Consider the following 20520-nt stretch of genomic DNA (forward strand, 5'->3'; position numbering starts at 1 on the left):
ACATGAAAATGATCCTGTTAAAATAGACTGCAATATTGATAATTAAAGGGCCATAACTCAAGAGTTACTTAATGACACGTTATGTATGATAATCAAAATTCGCAGTTTTTGGCAGAAGATTTTTTACATACATTGCTACATTATTTCTTGGATACATGACCAAACCAAATAGTACTATCGTACTAAAGTATATGTTCATTTCTTGCCTTATATAGAACAGTTATATATACTTTATGAAGATTTGATACCATTCTGAAGAACAAATAGGTTTAATATGTTTATTCATTTAAATGTCAGAACAAAACTAGTCTATTTAACGATGTTCAAATAAAAATGAATTCACATATAAGAGAATATTAAATGTAAATCTTTACAAATATGTTTGTACAATTATGTAAAATTCTTCACAAAAATACAGGAAGTGTGAAAAATAAAACACATTGACCATGCATAAACAGACAACATGCTGGATAGTTAAAGAATGGTAAATGTATACGAAACAATCATTAATGAAACCTGGAAAATGTTCCAGGAAATCTCTCTTACATTTCACAGTGTTCAAATTGGATTATTTCAATTATTTTTTATGAAAATACACCAAATAGAAACTGATAGTCATTTGAACAGAACTTCCTAGATTTAAACCTTAAATCATCCAATTTTAATAGCTTCAATAGCACTTTCCGAAAAAAATGAAGTATTGTTCGTCATATTCTTAATATTTAATAATAACAAAATCTTTAGTTTAACTTCTACAGACAACGTTTAATACTATTGTCAATGTGACAGTTTGTTCACTTTATGCACGGAATAAACATTTTCCATCTCTGACCATATACACTCCTACGCACAGGGTACAGAAGGTAGAAAATCAGCACTCTATGTGCTTATCAAATATTGCTCTCTCTGAGCCAATTTGTGACCACTGTGCGCAAGAGTATATAGAGCATGAGAGAGCCCTTCCATAAGCTGATCATAAAAGGCAGTTAAAGCTTCACAAACAAAATATAAGTACCGTACTCAATATCTTTTTATAGTTAAAATTGCACAATTAAAATAGCGAAGTCCTTTAATTCGGTTATTTTTTTTTAACAAATAAAAGAAAAGGAAGAGTCCAAGTACTAAAACTTGAACGAAAACTGAATAATAGAGGAATTCTCCATAACAAAAGGCAAAAAAGCAAAACATTAGTTAAAAGGTAGTTGTAAAGGTACACATTAACCTTAAATTACTAAAAACAAGATGTCCCTATATCACTCACCTGATTGGATTAAGGGTTCTAAAGTAATTGATCGAAAAACATACTGGACGCCCCCCGCCCATACACCGCAGTTGAAACTTAAATGTGTCCCCCTTTTTTAAAACTGGGCATAAAAAATATGTATTTGTTTAAAAAGTTACAAGGGGCCATTACTCTTAAAATATTTATGTTGGAGTTATATAACTTATCACAAAACATTGTTACTGTGACTCATGAAGTTTGAAGTTGATATCTTTAATGATTGTAAAACGATAAAATAATTATAAAAAAAAAAAATAAAAAAAATTGGTAAAAAAAGACACATAAGGAAAATTTCTGTGAAAAGATTTTGAAATCAAGCCAACAGTTTCTGAAGAAAAGATTTTGCAAGTTTTCCATAGAGTTATATAAAGAAATATAGACCCAATGTTGTTCTTAATCATGGCGAGGTAAAGGAATTTGACAGAGGGTCACATTAGGATCATTTTTGTGAATTTATTTTGAAATCGGGTCAACAAAAGAGATTTTCAAGGAGCATTTCTGCGAAATTATTTTAATGTAGCGTCAGGAGATTCTGAGAAGATTTTCAAAGTTTTTCATCTAGACGTATACTGAAAAGAAGCCCTACCCCCTGGAAGCCATTTTTTTAAAAACCAACATGGGGTGTAGGAATTTGATACAGGGGAACATTTCTATGAAATTATTTGGAGATCAAGCTTTTCCTTTCGCTATCAATGGCAACCAAATTCTGTAAGGAACCTCTTTTATAGACAGGAATCTGGAAGAGAACCACCCAAGGAACATTCCCGGGAAATTTGGTTGAAATTGTCCCAGTGGTTTAGAAGTAGAAGCTGTTTGAAGGAAACTTTTGACGACAGGCGGACAGACAAAGACCGACAATCGCCAATATCACAATAGCTCATGCTTAGCACTATGTGCTAAGGTGAGCTAACAAGTAAAGTATTACACTTATACTCCCTGATATCCTTATATAATATTGTTTGCTCCTGATGTGTCTCAATAATGCTTAAGAGTAAAAGAAAAGATTCAGATATGGGATTCATGTACATACTTTTACATATCATGATATGTACAACTTTTTACATAAAATTCATCAATACAGTCTTCCCTCTGATAAAATAAGTAAGTAGTAAAAGTAGTGTTCTTCACTGTAAATGTCAATTATTGATGTTATTGAACTACCGAGGAAAATCATTATGTACGTTTCTCTGCACACGAAATAGAATGCAAAAATATTCAAGACATCACTTATCATGTGCTAAAAGTTGTATATTTTGAATTTTTACAATGTCTGAAACAAAATAACAAATCATTAAAAAAGCTTATCATTAAAACTTTAAAATAAAAACATCATAACTAATATGTTATATTTAACAAGTAATTAATAATATATATAATTGATAACTTGGCATGTTCTCGAACCAAAACAAGAACGTGAAGCTTGAAAAATTATTAGAATTCATATTCTGTAAATACCATTCTAAGAGAAGACTTCACTCTTCCAAGATCAAAAAGGTGTTTTAGGCAGAGAACTTATACATGTATAAAATGCGCTCTGTAGACTTTTAATGGGTTTATTTCAAAAGATAAACTATGTAAAAGTGCTGTAAGATTAGTTGATGATCAACTGACTTTGAAAAATAACCAGATAGTATTAGGAAATGTGAAAAGTGCAATTGTAGTTACTTTATCTTTCTATTCACATTTCTAAAGTGATTTTTATAAAGCAATTTATTGAAAAATAATACTTTAATTCCTTTTGAAAATCGCAAAAGATCATATCATCATCATAGAGTTATCTTTTTTTAAATTTAGCCGGACTAACAGTTACATACATGTACTGGTGCAGGACTAACATTTAAATACTTCAGTAGGTGCAAACAGAACTGTGTTTAATTATCAATCAATGACGTCATAGTCATATCCACTATTACATAATTTGGCACATTTTTTTTCTTCAATTAAATGTCTTGCTGTATTCAAGCACAATGAGAATGTAATAAAAAGAGCAAAAGCTTTGTTAAAGCAGTCTGGTTATAAAGTATTATAATTGCAAAAAAATGATTATCAAACACAACATGTTGTTTAACAATTTCCATACAACATTGCATTTCAAAATGCCATCTATTGCCCATCCAATATTTCAGATTTTTCCAGCTATACCGTAGTTGTTTGGAAATGGTGTAAAGCTTTGATTAAACTGTTCTCCATCTTTATTTGTTGAGAGGCTCTGTCTGAACTACACATGTAGGTCCATCTAACCATTTTATTTAGCTTTTGTATTGACTTGTTAAGAGAATTTTCTATGGTTATTTGTTGAGAGGCCCTGTCTGAGCTAGGTCCTTCTAACCATTTCATGTTTTTTTTTGTATTTATTTATTTACTTATTTAGAGAATTTTCTATGGTCATTCGTCGAGAGGCTATGTCTGAGCTAGGTCCTGCTACTGGCTCTGTGTCCCATGACATAGCTCCTTTTCTGTTCTCTGGTTTATCCTGTGACGACTGATCTACTTTCTTCTTCTCTGGTTGCGGCGGAAATCTCTTTGTATAATCCTGAAATATCTTTCGATAGATATGTTTAGACACAGGTTTCTTGCCCTCTTCAGTACAGCAAACAACATACTCATCATACCATTTCACAGCATGAACATTTTTGGGCAGTGGTTGATTGGTTGGATATTCAACCAGATGCCTGTCTAAATGACTGTGCATAGTTTCAACCTGTTCCAGAGATGTCTTATTAACAGGAGCATGCTTTCCTCTCCCGTCCTGTACAAACAGATCACGAGCCTTCTGCTCAAAGGCCTTATAAATGTAGCTATCACCAATCCCTAATGTCCTAGCAAAGAACGGTTTGCAGACCGATTCATACTTTCCATTGATTTCAAATGAGAACAGTCTGTGCACCTGTCTTCGCTTGCTTGTCCTTGTCGCTACCTGAGTCACTCTTGACACTACAAACTCTTTCTGAGCTGTGTATGAACCTAGTTTCCAAAACCAATCAAAGATCTTTTTCCTGGTATCTTCTGAAATCTTGTCAGTGCATCTTTGCTTACACTTTGAACAATCAACAGGTCTCATAGCTTTGGCTGGCACTAACTTTCCTTTGGCATTCACATACTCCCTGCCTTCTGTTTTTAATTTCTTCTTGATATTCCTTTGCCAAGTTTCCGGCCGTCGTTCACGTTTCTTCTTTGCCGCGTCACTTTTGTCACTTTCCACAAATTTGGCTTTTGGAGATTTCTTAGCATTTCCAACTGGTTTGATTGTCAGTCCCTCTGGAATAGCAGTAGAGGACAACATCTCTTTAATCAAGTCATCCTCAGTTTGATTCATACCATTGGGCTTGTCTGAAACACTTGGAACTATACTTATGGCATGCGACGGCACACCCACAGTTTGATTACTATGACTGTTCGCAGTAACATCCATACCAGACATAAAGTTTGGCTGTGGATATGCATCTGTGCCGGTTACTCCCTGATTGAAACCACCTTGAAAGAAAGTTGAACTGTTCTGTCTAGAATCAAACTGACCAAAAGGGGTTTGAAACAACGGGTTATTCTGATATGACTTGTTTTGGTTACTTTGAGACAAGATTCCCTGAACAAAAGCATTGTCCTGTCCACCTCTATCTGTGGTTATAGTCTGTGTGGGGAAGTAATTGGCACGCTCATGTGAGAAGTCTATTGGATAGTCCCCATTTGACTTGTTGTGGTTCTGTTGTCTTCCAATCTCCAGGAACCGTTTCTGTGCTCCCAGTAATGTCCACACATCATCTGAAATCAGAAACAATGCAGTGATTTTTTTATAAGAACCTTTGGGGGCCGAAATTAAGCCCCATTCCCCTTCTGAAAAAGTATATTTTTTTCCCAGACCCAGCTTAAAAAAATCCACTTATTTTTTTTTTAGAGGAGCATTGATCTCTCAACATTTAGAAAATGTAGCAATAGTGTGCCAGTCATGAATATGACAATAGGTTTGCTGAATAAAAGTTCGGAACAAGTTGAACTTTATAAGAATCGTGTTACTATTTTCCCCTTTTTACCAAAACAACGCTATTTTTTTTAAAGAGCTCTGTCACCATTCTATTAAAGTGAAAGTGTGTTTCTGGCAAATATTACAATATAAAACATGTTTTCAATATTTGAACATGTGATGATTTTGATCTTGAGAATGTAAGCAGCTATTGTTTCCCAATTCAAATGCAGACCACAAATGCTAACGGTATTGATAATCAAATGGTGACTCAAAATACAATCAATACTTGAGTAGCTTTATTTCATCTTGCTTTTAATTTGACATCAAACATCTTCAGAGCCTTTGCTATAGCTTTTGTAAGTTTTGGGAAAACATTCTCAGAGTATCTGTACTTTTCCAAACATTTTGGGGACGAATGGAGTAAAATGTCAATAAAGCAGCAAATGTATTGCTTAAAACATAATTTAATGAATGGTGAAATTCTAATCACATGAAATATAAAGTAGGTGTTGTACATTTGGAATTAATTTATGTATTTCATTTAACTGAATGAATATGATCAAACCAATTAATCAAGTTGCAAGCTGTTTTACCCGATATTGCGCATAACATAAGACATGGTGTTAAATATACTTACTACATACACGAATCAATACAAATACAAAACTTAGAGAAATGTAATGTAATGTTTTAAAAAGTATGAATTAGTTTCCTTTTTAAATATAGCCTTAACTTGAGCATTAAAAGATTGGACAGTGGGTTAGAAACTATGTGGTAACTTGTATTATTAAACTGAATTAAATCCATGAAATTTGATACTTTTATGCAAATACCTTTTACATGTAAAATGAAATCTGTGTATAAGTCTGCAACATCTGATGTAAATCATTCAATGGAGAAAAACCTTAAGAGCCGAAGACTTTCTACAAAAGTTAAACCTTCTTGAAAATATCCTGTTCCATACCTGAACATATTTTAGCAAATCTGTCTGCAATGTCCGCATTATCCTTGAGGAAAAGTTGTCCCTTCTCGGATCCATGGATACTGACATTCCCCACTGGGTCCACAACCACCAACATTGAGTTCAATCCCCGCCCATTCAGCTGCTCAAGCTGCAGGAAAAAACAAAACTCATGATGAACAAGGGTTGTCTGGAAGTTCATGCACACACATCAAACTTTTTTTTCAGTTGTTATTTTTAAACAAATCTGTTATGGTAAGAAAGAATATTGTTAAAGCTACTACATGTAGATTGAAAATTGGTTGCCAACTGAACAACTCCTTTTAGTTGCAGTATGGGGCACTTTGATCTAAAATTTGATGTCAGGGTTTTAACACTTGTTCCATTTTGCTTTTATCCTCATCAGATGCTATCAGATTGTGTTCTAAAACAAGAGCTGTCACAGTATGTGACGAATGCCCCCGATTGTGACATTGACCTATGAACAAGGTCAGTACATGAAAAGTTGATCTTGCCTTTACATGTCAAATACATATGGCAAGTTATTTTAAATTGCCTCTAAACATAAAAAAATACCACCCATAGTTGACAACCGACACTGTTATGTCCTTATATATGCAGCATTCCATTGTGAATAAGCACCCAAGTGTGACCTTGACCTTTGAGATAGGGACACGGGTCTGTCATGCGACACGTCATCTTGGTATGTGGAACACATGTGGCAAGTTATTTTAACATCTGTCCATACAAGGGAAAGTTACAGCCTGGACCAACAACTTATACTCTATGTCCTTATATGCAGCACTCTGTTGTGAATAAACACCTAAGTGTGACCTTGACCTTAGAGGTAGGGACATGAGTCTTGCACGCAACACGTCATCTTGGTATGTGGAACACATGTGGAAAGTTATTTTAAAATCTGTCCATACAAGGGAAAGTTACAGCCCGGACGCGACAACCTATACTCATGTCCTTATATGCAGCACTCCATTGTGAATAAACACTAAGTGTGACCTTGACCTTAGAGGTAGGGACACGGGTCATTCACGCGACACATTGTTTTGGTACGTGGAACACATGTGGCAAGTTATTTTAAAATCTGTCCATACATGGGAAAGTTACAGCCCGGACACGACAACCTATACTCGATGTCCTATATGCAGCACTCCATTGTGAATAAAGACTAAGTGTGACCTTGACCTTTGAGGTAGGGGCACTGGGCTTGCATGCGACACGTCGTCTTGGTATGTGGAACACATGTGGCAAGTTATTTTAAAATCTGTCCATACAAGGGAAAGTTACAGCCCGGACACGACAACCTATACTCGATGTCCTATATGCAGCACTCCATTGTGAATAAAGACTAAGTGTGACCTTGACCTTTGAGGTAGGGACACGGGTCTTGCACGCGACACATCGTCTTGGTATGTGGAACACATGTGGCAAGTTATTTTAAAATCTGTCCATACAAGGGAAAGTTAAAGCCCGGACACGACAACCTATACTCTTTGTCCTATATGCAGCACTCCATTGTGAATAAACACTAAGTGTGACCTTGACCTTTGAGGTAGGGGCACGGGTCTTGCACGCGACACGTCGTCTTGGTATGTGGAACACATGTGGCAAGTTATTTTAAAATCTGTCCATACAAGGGAAAGTTACAGCCCGGACACGAGTTATTGAGCCGGACGGACGGACGGTGCGATTTTAATATGCCCACCTTTGGGGGCATAAAAATGCATAAATTCACTTATTCACTTTTCCCCAAAAAGTTAAAATCAGTATTGAGGAAAAGTTTCCAAAAAAATATCTAAACTGATAGTACTATTATAAATACAGGGTTCGAATTTAACTATTTTTGATACTCACAAATTTTTCAAGTGCTTAAATTTTCAACTCGCAAAACCAGACACTCACTCGCATTGTTTTAAAGGCAAACCTTTGTGTTTGCTAGGAAAAAGTATATATTGAATGGAAAACAATGGTTTAAGGTATAATGTCACTGTTTTAATGAATGATCATGTAATTGTACATTAAAAGATATCATCATATATGTAACACTGACAATACGTTCTGAGGAAGTCTGATCAGGCCAGTATTGGTCTGTGCAAAATATTTTGAAAACATTCCTTTTGTCATCTGTGTTGAGGATCAATTCAATGTTCAACTCCCTCTTCCACATCGAAACAGTTTAAACGGACAGAAAATTTCATTTTGGCTTCTTTTTTTGGAACTAATTGATCATTGCCATCAGCCGTCAGTGATTTTAAAATCAACACGCGTAAAATTTTTTTATCTTGTTGCTTGTCATCATTATACTGACTGTGTCTCGATAGGATTATCGCTAAATACCGCCGCCAAAAATGGAAACGGAACCTGCCACATAGTAAGGAGTACCTGCCTGTGCGCATAACGTTAATTAAGTCATCAAGTTCTGTGTGATTATCGGAAAACAAAAGTAGGCATTTCTAAAATAATTTTATATCTACTGTGCAGGAATTGATCAACGATTATGTTCATATCTATTTCGAGGCTTGCATTTTTTCTGCAAATTTTGTACTCGCAAATTTTTGCGAGTGTCTTTAAATTCAACTCACATTTTTCAATTTTGGCTCGCATTTTGCAAGTGTGCGAGTGCTAAATTCGAACCCTGAAATAAAAACTCGATGCTTGCTAGTCCATTAACTTCTTAGCCAGAAATTGTCCGGTTAGTGCAGTGGTTAGCGCACTCGCTTCTCATCAAGGCGCCTGGGTTCGATTCCCAGCCTTGGGTGCATGTGAGTTGGTTTGTGGTCACCAAGCCAGACAAGTGGGTTTCCTCCGGGTACTCTTCCACCACAACACAAGACCACACTCTCGTGTAACATCATGCCAACGAGAGTGATTTATATTATGTTGTGATAACTTTTTTCACAATCGTTATAAAATAAATAAGTTTTAACTATTAAAACTAAGCCAGAAAGTGTGTATGTGTAAATTGGCCCAATGCGCAAGAGGAATTTCGCAATGCAATGTCAAACTATTACCAATTGTTGTATCTGTAGAACAACAGTCTCATTTGCAGAGTGCGCAGGGTTAGTATTATGTTGTGAAATAAATGATGATACAGGTAGGTTTATAGTCTGTAAAGCTTGGCCAAGTCCTTGATTGACATGGCCGTTTTTCCCGTCCCCATCCATACTCAGGTCTCTCTATATGACAGCTACATGTATATCTGCAATCTGAAAAGTAAAACACATTATAATCAAGGGTATTGTGCTGAAAACGGATTTTTCTGAATGGCACTGGAGCTGTTTTTAAGACAATCAAGCTCAAAACTGGGTTTATGCGGAGTACGCCAACCAAGCTGTTTCACGAGTTTTACAAAACAAAAGGGACAAAGTTTTTGGGAAAACACTAATAGTGGAAACTGTAAATTTACTGAACAATACCTCTTTGCAATTGATGAACATCAATATAAATGAACTGAATGGTATAACAATAATATCTTTCCTGTGCACGTTTATCTCCCTTGATATATTTACACAAAATTTGTACAAATAAAAAGCATATCTTGTTCTTAATGACCCTTTAATAACATAAAACAAATAGTAATTTACCTAGATGATATGTACATTACAAAGCAATGCTTGTAGGTCAATAATATTTGGTATAGTTTGTTAAAACTGGACAGATTGCTAAAATTTCATTTAACCGGAAGTTGACTATTTAGCCTCTTTTTGAAGAACATCAGTACGCCAAATAACGTAATGAACGAAATAATCGTAATGGTTAAAAATACTGTGCTCATGATGCAAAGTTTGTGGTTAAACAATGTTAAGATATATAACATTTAATGAAACAGTTTTATGCACTAGAATGATTTGTGAAATTACTGTACTAACTATCAGGGGGTTTATTTTCGTTATGTTAAAATTAAATATTAAAAAATGTCTCTAAATCGATAGAGTGTGCTCCCTTGTTTGCAAAGTTGCCACCTAATTTGTTAAAAACATCACTTAAAAAAAAAAAAAATTAGACGATTAAACCACTTGAAATGTCGGATGATGAAGCTGATTATATGTCGGATGCTTTCTTAAAACAAATGTAAGCGTAAAGTATAACAAAATTATCAGAAGTGTAAATTTGTTCTGTAGCATCTTACTAGCATAAAAGTTATATTTTTCTTGTAGATGGCAATCTTACCTTATCAACCAGTAAAAATTATTAGATTATCTCAATTATTTTAGGAACTATGCTCTATTGATTAGGTCCGTTTGGAATTGATGATTTTTTGCACATGTTTACCTTATATTTATTTATATATTATACTAATTTTCTTTCATGAAAAATTGTGGAATAATTTTTTAAGGAACATCACGGACCTATAAACCATTGATTGGCAACTGCCCCATATCGGTGAAACGATAAGAAATAATAATTTACCCCACAATCCTTAGCGCGCGCTCGGCAATTATTGGAAAATTCCGCCGAATCTCCGATCGGTGATTAACGGCGATCTTCGATTATTTCCACCAACTCTGCTAATAATGCCTTGTTCGTTATAGATTTAATTATAATTAATAACTGTGATTTTAATCAGATTCAATTGGACTGTTATCAACTCAAATGAAAGTACCGCGCATTTGAGTCGATTTTAATTAATGTTTTCCTACATGTATATATTCGGCCGATGTCGGACGTCTCGAAAATGACCACACGGTAAGATCTCGTAATGAAATCCCGCTGCACGCGTGAGTTTGAGATTATCGCATTAACACAGATGAGAGTTGCCAATCCATGGTTTATAGTTTATAGGTCCATCGTAACATATATTCACTGACCAAAATAAATAATAAAAAAAAAATAAAAAAAATATTAAAAATATAAAATTATAAAAAAAAACGTATTACTGTATCCAGGCAATGTGACGAGCACCTTTGGTATATATGTATTAATTTAGTGTGCTTTCTGGTGGTTTATAGATATTTATCAGTGAAATAAACAATCATATTACACAGTATCAAATAGTGCAATAGCAATATTGCATTTTTCCTTGTTTTGAAATTTTAGCCCGCCCTATCTTTCAAATCAAACATCAGCTGACATGGTGTTTGGACAGTATTTCATCGATGTCATTTCTGAAATGACATTACATTCCCATACAATTTGGCACACCTTTCCAAAAACATACCATTATCTATCATTTTAAATCCTTAAAATTGAAAAATGGTTCATTTTAGTGTAAGATCGCAATATACATATACTTCACCTCGTGAACATCAAATGTTAAAATTTCACTCGTGGCTAAGCCCTTGTGAAATATAGCTTTTGGTGCTCACTCGGTGATATATATTACGATCTAACACTGAAACAAACAATAATCTCCTATTTGTTACATCATAACAACTAAAATAAATATGTTTTGTCTATATATCATAAGTATTAATCCAAGCCTCTTTATTCATTTGCAAATAATGCTCCTAGCTTCACTGAGCTTGGATTTTAAAGTTGGTCCATTACCTCATAAAAGCTGAAATAAATTGTTTAAGGTTTATAACAGAATAATTATAGTGTGATAGAATTAGAAAGTCTGCTTGCAAATCCAAGAGCACTTGAACTATACACTCAACAACAACAAAATATACAAGTAAAAGTTAAAAGATAATAATACTGTGTTCAGTGTTACACTCTGACAAAAACAGACTTGTATGTCAACTTTATTAACAAGAATTAAATAATGATCTAGTTTATTGTAGCTTTAAAGCTGTACATTAACAAATTGATGGATTTTACAAAAAATATATATATTTTGTCTCAGAATCAGCTGCTTTTGGCATCAATGCTTTCAGTGCCATCATATAATTATAAGATAACTCACAATAGAACGGATCTGAATTGTTTGGAAAAGTACCGAAAATTTCCAGAGCTTTTTCTGTCCATTTTGGGAAAAAGACCCTGGAGAAATATGGATTTTTTTTGTACAATTTACAAATTTGGAATGGAACATTATGGCTTTGCATCAAGTTTTTGGAATTTTCAAGGTTGAAAAAACAAGCTTTTTTTTCATTTGAAATTTATGTAAAACATGCTCCTTATCTATTTGAAGTTTTTTAAATAAATTAAAAAAGATTATTTTCACAAATCAAATAATTGAGAAGTAAAGCATGTATAAGACCTGAGTGTTCAAGTAGTATAGGCATCTGAATGTTGTCAAATTTCTTTGCTAATATATACATTTTTTACTACTAGATGAGTACTAACAAAAGTTTTCTTTTTAAAAAAAAAGAGGTTTATTAAATATTGGTAATTTTATGAATTTCAGTCCTGACACCAGGCCCAGTCTTGTTCCAAAACATGTTGCTAGAAGACTCCAGAATGAGAGGAGAGAAAAGATTGCAAATGAAAAGAATAAACAAAAACCGAAAACTGTTCTTGAAAAAGAGAAGAGAGATGAAGGCCTTCAGTCGGCTATTTCCGAAAATAACAAAGGGTTTGCCCTTCTTCAAAAAATGGGATATAAACCAGGAATGGCTCTTGGAAAGTTTGGTATGAGCTCACTTCATCAATTGTAGTGTTAACATGAATATCAAAATGTGGCATATATGTCAACTTGACTCAATATATTGCACATTTTAATTCTAACATTTCAAAAATGTAAGTCCATATCACCTAAGCTTTGGGGGGGGGGGGCAGTTATATCATTATATCAGTATGATATGAACAAATATTATTCTTTATTTGTTTAAAATGATGGAGGCAATTTCAAAATCAATCTGTATTTCACTAAATATGAATAAAAGGGGAGAGAAATACAGAATCTTTATTGTTTGATTATCAATCGTTTTTATGCCCGAGAAAGGCTAAGAGAATATTCATACTATTGTTTTCTATTCTAGGGTTTCATTATAATCTTGAATCCTGAAAAAATACTTCTATGTTCACATAAATGCATACATGTACATTGTCACTTAAAAGGTACAATAGACAATTGGACATGAATTGCCATCCACTGCATCTTGCAGTGACTCTTTATCATGATCATTATGTTTATTGTTTGCTCTTTAAACATGTGATAAATATTTCCTAACATCATGGAAAGGCTACTGCTAAGGGAAGGTCGTCCTGAGAATGTGTTAGAAACTAAAGGTTTTGTGTCCTCAAAGGCCCAAATCCTAATGGTTATCTGTCCAACGAGACCTTTCTGGGCATTTGCCACCTTCTTTTGACAGCGCTTATTTAACATTAGTCTTGTGACTTGTTAGTCATATTCTAATAAAATCATATCAACTAATTTAGCATACCTTCAGGCTTATGCTGAAAAGTGTTGTACCTTTAACTATGCCCTGATAGCTCAGTGGTAGAGCATCCACAACATGGATTGGAGGTCCAAGGTTCAAACCCCAACTGTATCATACCAAAGATGATATAAATATGGTACCGGAGGCTCTATTGCCTAATGCATGGCTTCAAGATAAGTACTGGAAAAAGTAATCAGGAATGTTTAAACCCAGAAAATGTTAGCCCTATGTGTCTATAGGTGTTTTACACCTGCACATTAAAGAACCAAGGGGAATATTTGAATTTCATAAGAATGCCCATGTTTCTTACACTGTAAGTTGCTGTCTCTTCAGCAATTACCAAAGAGCCCTATTGGAAATAAGTACATTGAACTTTCATGGGTTCTCTTAAATATTCAAACATACATACATAATTATGTATTCTCACAGGTGAAGGTCGAAAAGAACCGGTCCAAGTTGAGTTAAAGACAGGACGTGGAGGACTTGGGCGCGAACAGGATCAGAAAAGAAAACAGGAACAGCGCATGGTGTGGCGCAAACACCAGAGTGCTAAAAAGCAAAGAATGGACTCTGAGCGGAAACAGACATTTGTTAAAAGAATGAATGAAAAAATAGCCACTAGAAATGTTGGAAAAGATCTCTATAACAGTCAGAAAGTTTGTGAGCAGTTAGATTCTCAACTGGTAAGGATTCACTTTTATTGATAGCCTTTCTCACTTTAGTATTGTATTTTAAGTTAGTCTGCTCTTTGAAGAAAAGTCAAGGTATTTTCATAACTTTGGTGTTGATGTCATCAGCAGAGTTGTCATCATGCAAAGACCCTAACCGTGGCTGGAAATCGAAATCCATTTAACATGCAATTTGGTACACACATTGCCGAAAAATGCACACATGCCTATAACTCTGGCTTTTACCATTTTGAACTTATACATCTTTTTCGACTAAGAAACAATAGACGATTAAGTAATTAAACCATTATAAATCTATACTAGTTTGATTGTCATCAGTGGTATAATTGGACTGGGTTCATCACATGGTCCATCACTTTAGTCTTTTGATTAATACAATACTGTACAAGCATTTCTTTGAAATCATCTTGGTTAAATGACTGCATTTACTTTTAAGTCTGTTACCTTTATTAGCTTATGTCCTCAACATAATGTGTTATAATAACAATGTATTGTAGTTTACATGCAGCAAATTATTTCAGGGCATAACAAGCCCTAATGAGGCATTTTTTTGGCCGGAAGCTCTCCTTCCGAAGACAAATGACACGGATGAATGTCCAGATACCCTCGAAAGTCTAGAGGCCGGGTACAGCGGCTACGTGCAGGACGAGGTGGAAGAGGAAGAATTGGGTCATGAGGCTGAGGGTAGTGAAGGGGACGAGGATGACCCTTACGCTAATTTTACGGTAATAGGTGGTTTTGCAAATATTTTTGAGTTAATTAAACATGATTTTCATAACCATGAAAAAAAAAATTCTTATGTACTCTTTGAAAAAAAATGTGTTATAATAAGGGCTTACAGCCGGAAACTTACTGCTATAAGTTCAATTTGATAGTAGGTTATAAGGGACTTTGAGAGTTCATGAGAAATTCTTTGATGCAACAAGTAATTATATCAGCCCTTTAGTAATTTATACATTATGCATGCGGGAATTTTAGTAACTTTTTAGATCTACAATGCATCAGTTGCATCATGTAATTGCATAAATGTTTCAGTTAAGACTGTTAACTTATGCGCTTGATTACTGTAGATCGCTCAAAAATCACCACGCCTTTTTTGTATTTCACGATATTTCGGGAGATTTAGTATTGAAGATGCCGTGATATGAATCAATCCATATTAATTATATGGCAGGTTTTTAGCTTAAATTTAGGTATTGTAATAGCCTTGGTGTTGTCCTTCAGCGTAGTGCAAAAGGTTTTATGAAAAACAGTCGAGTGTTTGATTTGCGCTCTGCAGCTCTCTTGTTTAGAATTTATTCTGAATTTGTGACTAGAAAAGAAACTATTGCAAAATTAAAGCAATATATAGTAAATGGTGTGTTATGTTAAATTATTGATTGTTGAATAAACATACTCCTCTAGAAGAAAAGGATGCATATATTTTGTTTCTGTTTAAAGTATTGACACTCTTATCACCATCTATATTTCTATAGTGTGCGTTTTTCAGGTGGAAGAAAAACTAGATGTTTTAACACTTTACCTCCGAACCAAACACAAGTACTGCATTTGGTGTGGAATTAAATATAATGGTTAGTATAATAATTTATATTGCCCATATACATACTTCTGTTAATAGTAGACTTATATGATATGAAAAACACCACAACATTTGCTGTAATACAAACTCAAGAGGCCCAAGAGGGCCTTTGCTCTACTGGCATGGCTCTTGTGGTCATTTTCAATCCAGAGTATGTTTGTATGAGTAATAGGCAACAAATATATAGTTCACTTTTTGTGTTTGGGTTAGCTGAAAACGCTGCACGTTCAACATCTGAGGACAGAAAGTGTTGTAAGCAGATTAGTTGCATGAACTATTTTAATATGTGCCAAGTAAAGGAAATCTGACCGTAAAACATATTTGCTTTCAAAACTGTACTCATGGTCAAACTTTCATTTCTGTAGCTTTAAAAATAAAAAGGTTGGTCAAAGTCAAGGACATCCGAGGACAACATTGATGTTTGTTTGCAAAACTGTACACATGGTCAAAATTTCATTTCTGTAGCTCTAAAAATTAAAAAGTAAGTCAAAAGGGGTGGGGCCAGCTTTTGCCCAAGGGGCATAATTTCAAATGTTTTGCTAGAAGGTCATCATATGATGCTCCACAACAAATATCAAAGGTATGGGCCTTGTGGTTTGAAACAAGAAGATTTTGAAAAAAATTCTTAAACAAGTCCCTAGGAAAGTTGTGACCTCCGGGGCAGTGTCAGTTTTGACCCAAGAGGCATAATTTGAACAACCATGGTAGTGGACCACTAAATTAAGCCTTGTTCAAAATAGCAAGGATCTGCATAGCTGTTTCAGACAAAAAGGTTTTTAACATTTCCCAATTTAAGTATACCAAACCTGTGAACCCGGGGGCGTGGCCAGTAATAACCCCAGGGGCATAATTTGAACAAACATTCACAAGCAATTGTGACTTTACATGTAAAATTGGCTAAAAATAGCATTTTTTTTATACTTTCAAGACCCATAATATCTAGGCATGCATGGGCGGATCTGCCTGTTTTTCAAAAGGAACCGAGCTTTAATGGATATCTAAATACTGTACAAGTTTCATCAAGATATAATCAAAACTGAAGATTGTATCATGTTCACAAGCAATTGACATGGACGAACATACTACGTACACATTCCCATTGCATAAGCTCTTCTGGCCTTTGGCCAGTAGAGCTAATAACAGCATTTATTCACTCATTACATGTGTAAACCACAATCAGGGGAACACCTTTCCCTTAATTCCAAGATTAAAATCAGAAATTTTGATTGGACAAAAAATAACTTGCCAATGGACTAGATGGAATCACTGAGGCGTGTCTTGGGACAAGGATAAGAAATGATATTGAATACGGGCCCAGGACTCAGGAGGTCATTATCTAAAAAGCTTGTCAGAAAACAGATTCACATACTTATGTAAACTACATTGTGTGAGCAATTGAATTGTTCCTCTACTCAATATTTTCCCTTTTATTTGCTTGTGCTTGCAATCTTTCAAAAAGTAATTAAAGAATCACATTACAGCCTACACTTGTTATTTTCAGATAATGAAGATTTGATGCAGAACTGTCCAGGAAATTCAGCAGAACTGCATGAAGACTTGTGACAGAACTAACTCCGTGAAATAGAAACATTCAGGACTTGCGTTATAGGAAATTTGGAAGTTTAGTGCTCCACAAAAATGATCTAAAACATACGTTATTTTGGATGAAACTTTCAATGTTGGACATTTGGAAGTTTTAAACATTAATACCTGATGGAGATGATCTCATTTTGAATTAAAGTAAATATGTTTAAATACTTCTTTTCATTGATGTTAAGCCTTAAACAAGCTTAATCATCCTTCCATGTATTTGAGAAAAAAACACTTCAAATATGAACGGTAAAGAAGTTCAAACTTCCAGTTTCAAATTATTTATGGAAACCTGTTAATGCTGTACATGTATGGTCAAAAATAAAGAAATGGATTCTCTGTACACATAATCTTTTGAGGGTTTATTTATAAAGAAATATATAATGATGTTGTCTTGAACATATCAACAATTTATGTTCTTCATTCTATATAACATAGACAATTGCTTTTTGTAAAGCCTTCCTTCAATATGCTTGATAATGCTCGTATTTGCAGATGAGTGTTATTTGGTGCATCTTTAGGTCTGTTTTAAATTATACAACATGTAAAAATGGTAAACTTTTGGGGATTTCTATTATTTATCTATCCTGCCACCAATCTTAACAATGATAATAATGTGTATCGAGCATTCGACCCATATCTTTTCACTAAAGGTCAAGGTCAAAGCTTCGGGTCAGTGGTCAACTTTCTTATGTTTAAGCCAGTCTGACCAGCTATGTAGAATGATCATAATAACATTTGACACTCAATTTTAAATAAACAAGTTGAGACCTTGGACTTCTGGTTATGCAATAACAAGGTTTTAAGGTGATTGGATACCCAGATCTTACTTGTATTTAGGTCGTGTAATATCCAGGTATTTAGGTCATGCAATATCAAGGTCTTAAGGTCATGTGATATCCAGGTCTTTAGGTCATGCAATAGCCAGGTCTTTAGGTCATGTAATATCCAGGTCTTTTATGTCAGGTGATATCAATGTCTTAATGTGCTTTGATATCCAGGTTTTTAGGTCATGCAATATCCAGGTATTTAGGTCATGCAATAGCCAGGTCTTTAGGTCATGTAATATCCAGGTCATTTGGTCATGTGATATCCTGGTCATAAGGTTAGGCAATAGCCAGGTCATTAGGTCATGCAATTTCCTGGACACCAGGTCATCTGATATCAAGGTCATGAGGTCATGCAATAGCCAGGTCTCTAGGCCATGCAATAGCCAGGTCTTAAGGTCATGCAACACCCAGGTCTTTAGGTCATGCAATATCCAGGTCTTATGTCATGCAATATCCTGGTCATAAGGTCATGTGATATACAGGTCTTAAAGTCATGTGATATTCAGGTCTTTAGATCAAATGATATCCAGGTCTTGAGGTTTTGCAATATCCAGGTCTTTAGGTCATGTGATATACAGGTCTTTAAATCATGTGATATCCAGGTCTTAAGGTCATGTGATATCCAGGTTTTAAGGGTCAGGTGATATCCAGGTCTTGAGGTCATGCAACAGCCAGGCCTTAAGGTCATGCGACATCCAGGTCTAGAGGTCATGCAATATCCAGGTCTCAAGGTCATGCAATATCCAGGTCTCAAGGTCATGCAATATCCAGGTCTTTTGGTCATGTGATATCCAGGTCTTTAGTTCATGTGATATCCAGGTCTTGAGGTCATGCAACATCCAGGTCTTTAGGTCATGTGATATCAAGGTATTTTATGTCAGATGATATCAATGTCTTAATGTGCTTTGATATCCAAAATTTTAGATCATGCAACATCCAGGTATTTAGGACATGCAATATCAATGCATTTAGGTCTTACAATATACAGGTCTTTAGGTCATATACTATCCTAGTCATTTGGTCATGTAATATCCAGATCATTAGGTCATGTCATATCCAGGTCTTTATGTCATGCAATATCCAGGTATTTAGGTCATGTTATATCCTGGTCATTAGCAATCTCATTAAAATCAGATCCCCAATACACGCTTCACGACGTTACGCTATCGTGACGTTCACTTCATTTCATTACATTAGGTCACGTTATATCCAGGTGATTATGTCATGAAATATCAAGGTCTTTAGGTTATGCAATATACAGGTCATTTGGTCTAGTGATATCCAGGTCATTAGGTCATGTGATATCCAGGTCATAAGTTCATGTGATATCCAGGTCATTAGGTCACGTGATATCAAGGTGATTAAGTCATGTGATATCCAGGTCATAAGGTCATGTGATATCCAGCTCTTTAGGTCATGTAACAACCAGGTCTTTAGGTCATGTGATATCCAGGTCAAAAGGTCATGTGATAACCAGGTCTTTAGTTCATGCAATATCAATACCCAGATATTTAGCTCATGGCTTATTTTTTTGCAATGTCAAGGTCTTTAGGTCAGGCAGTTCTGTTGTTTCAGAAAAGATGCCTAATTTATGAAACTAGTATTCCATGTAATTGGATGTGTGTTGCCTGGTGGCAACGCCCATAGTTGTTGAAACAAATATGATACTAATTTGAATGTGGGAAGGAAAAAACTGTATTGTTAACTGTAAACTCTGTCCATATATTATATCCAAACAAGTAAGTCAAATGTATTTTATTATCAAGGGACATTATTCTAGAATTTCTATGGCAGTCCATTGGATTTTCAAATTTGACATGGATTCATTTCATATCATAAATAAAACGCTGTTGCAAAGTGTCATCATAATTGGATAAAACAAAAGAAAGTAAATATTATTGACTGCACAATAAATGAACTATGCATTTATACAAACAGGGCATAACTGTGAGTTACTTTGAGGACATTTTTTTATCACATGCACTTGTCACCAAGTTTTATCATGAATGAATGGAAAATTGTCTGCATAATAAATAGACCTTCAAAATTTGAATGCAACCACGGCATGCCCTGTTGAAATTTACACTGATTTAGTGACCACAAATACTGCCATCAAGATTTGACAATAAGTATGTTATCGTCTGCACCAGAAATGAATAAACTATATTTAAATGTAAAAGGGCAATTACCCTGATATAACTGGGGCAGTTCATCTGATGATCAAACTTGACCGAGACATTATGCCACCAAACACTGTGACAAAGTTTCATATTGATTGGATGACTACTTGTTGAGTCATTGTCTGCACAACATGTAGCTGAAGACAACACTGTCAATGCAGACTGACA

General features: G+C 34.8%; 2 protein-coding genes across 2 annotated transcripts; one reads left to right on the top strand and one right to left on the bottom strand.

Moving 5' to 3' along the window:
• Nucleotides 1-264: 264 nt before the first annotated feature.
• Nucleotides 265-9939, bottom strand: LOC128208260 (uncharacterized). The gene is made up of 4 exons (XM_052911760.1): nucleotides 9804-9939; nucleotides 9231-9425; nucleotides 6208-6355; nucleotides 265-5041 (listed from the first exon to the last, which is right to left on the bottom strand). The coding sequence occupies exons 2-4, from the start codon at nucleotides 9381-9383 to the stop codon at nucleotides 3642-3644; spliced, it is 1701 nt and encodes a 566-aa protein (XP_052767720.1). The 5' UTR covers nucleotides 9384-9425; nucleotides 9804-9939; the 3' UTR covers nucleotides 265-3641.
• LOC128208266 (G patch domain-containing protein 11-like) lies at nucleotides 9934-17904 on the top strand. The gene is made up of 6 exons (XM_052911774.1): nucleotides 9934-10290; nucleotides 12509-12732; nucleotides 13914-14167; nucleotides 14695-14898; nucleotides 15663-15744; nucleotides 17254-17904. The coding sequence occupies exons 1-6, from the start codon at nucleotides 10241-10243 to the stop codon at nucleotides 17313-17315; spliced, it is 876 nt and encodes a 291-aa protein (XP_052767734.1). The 5' UTR covers nucleotides 9934-10240; the 3' UTR covers nucleotides 17316-17904.
• Nucleotides 17905-20520: the final 2616 nt, after the last annotated feature.

Source organism: Mya arenaria, chromosome 2 (genome assembly GCF_026914265.1).
Source record: "Mya arenaria isolate MELC-2E11 chromosome 2, ASM2691426v1".
In the NCBI taxonomy this organism is placed as follows: Eukaryota; Metazoa; Mollusca; class Bivalvia; order Myida; family Myidae; genus Mya; species Mya arenaria.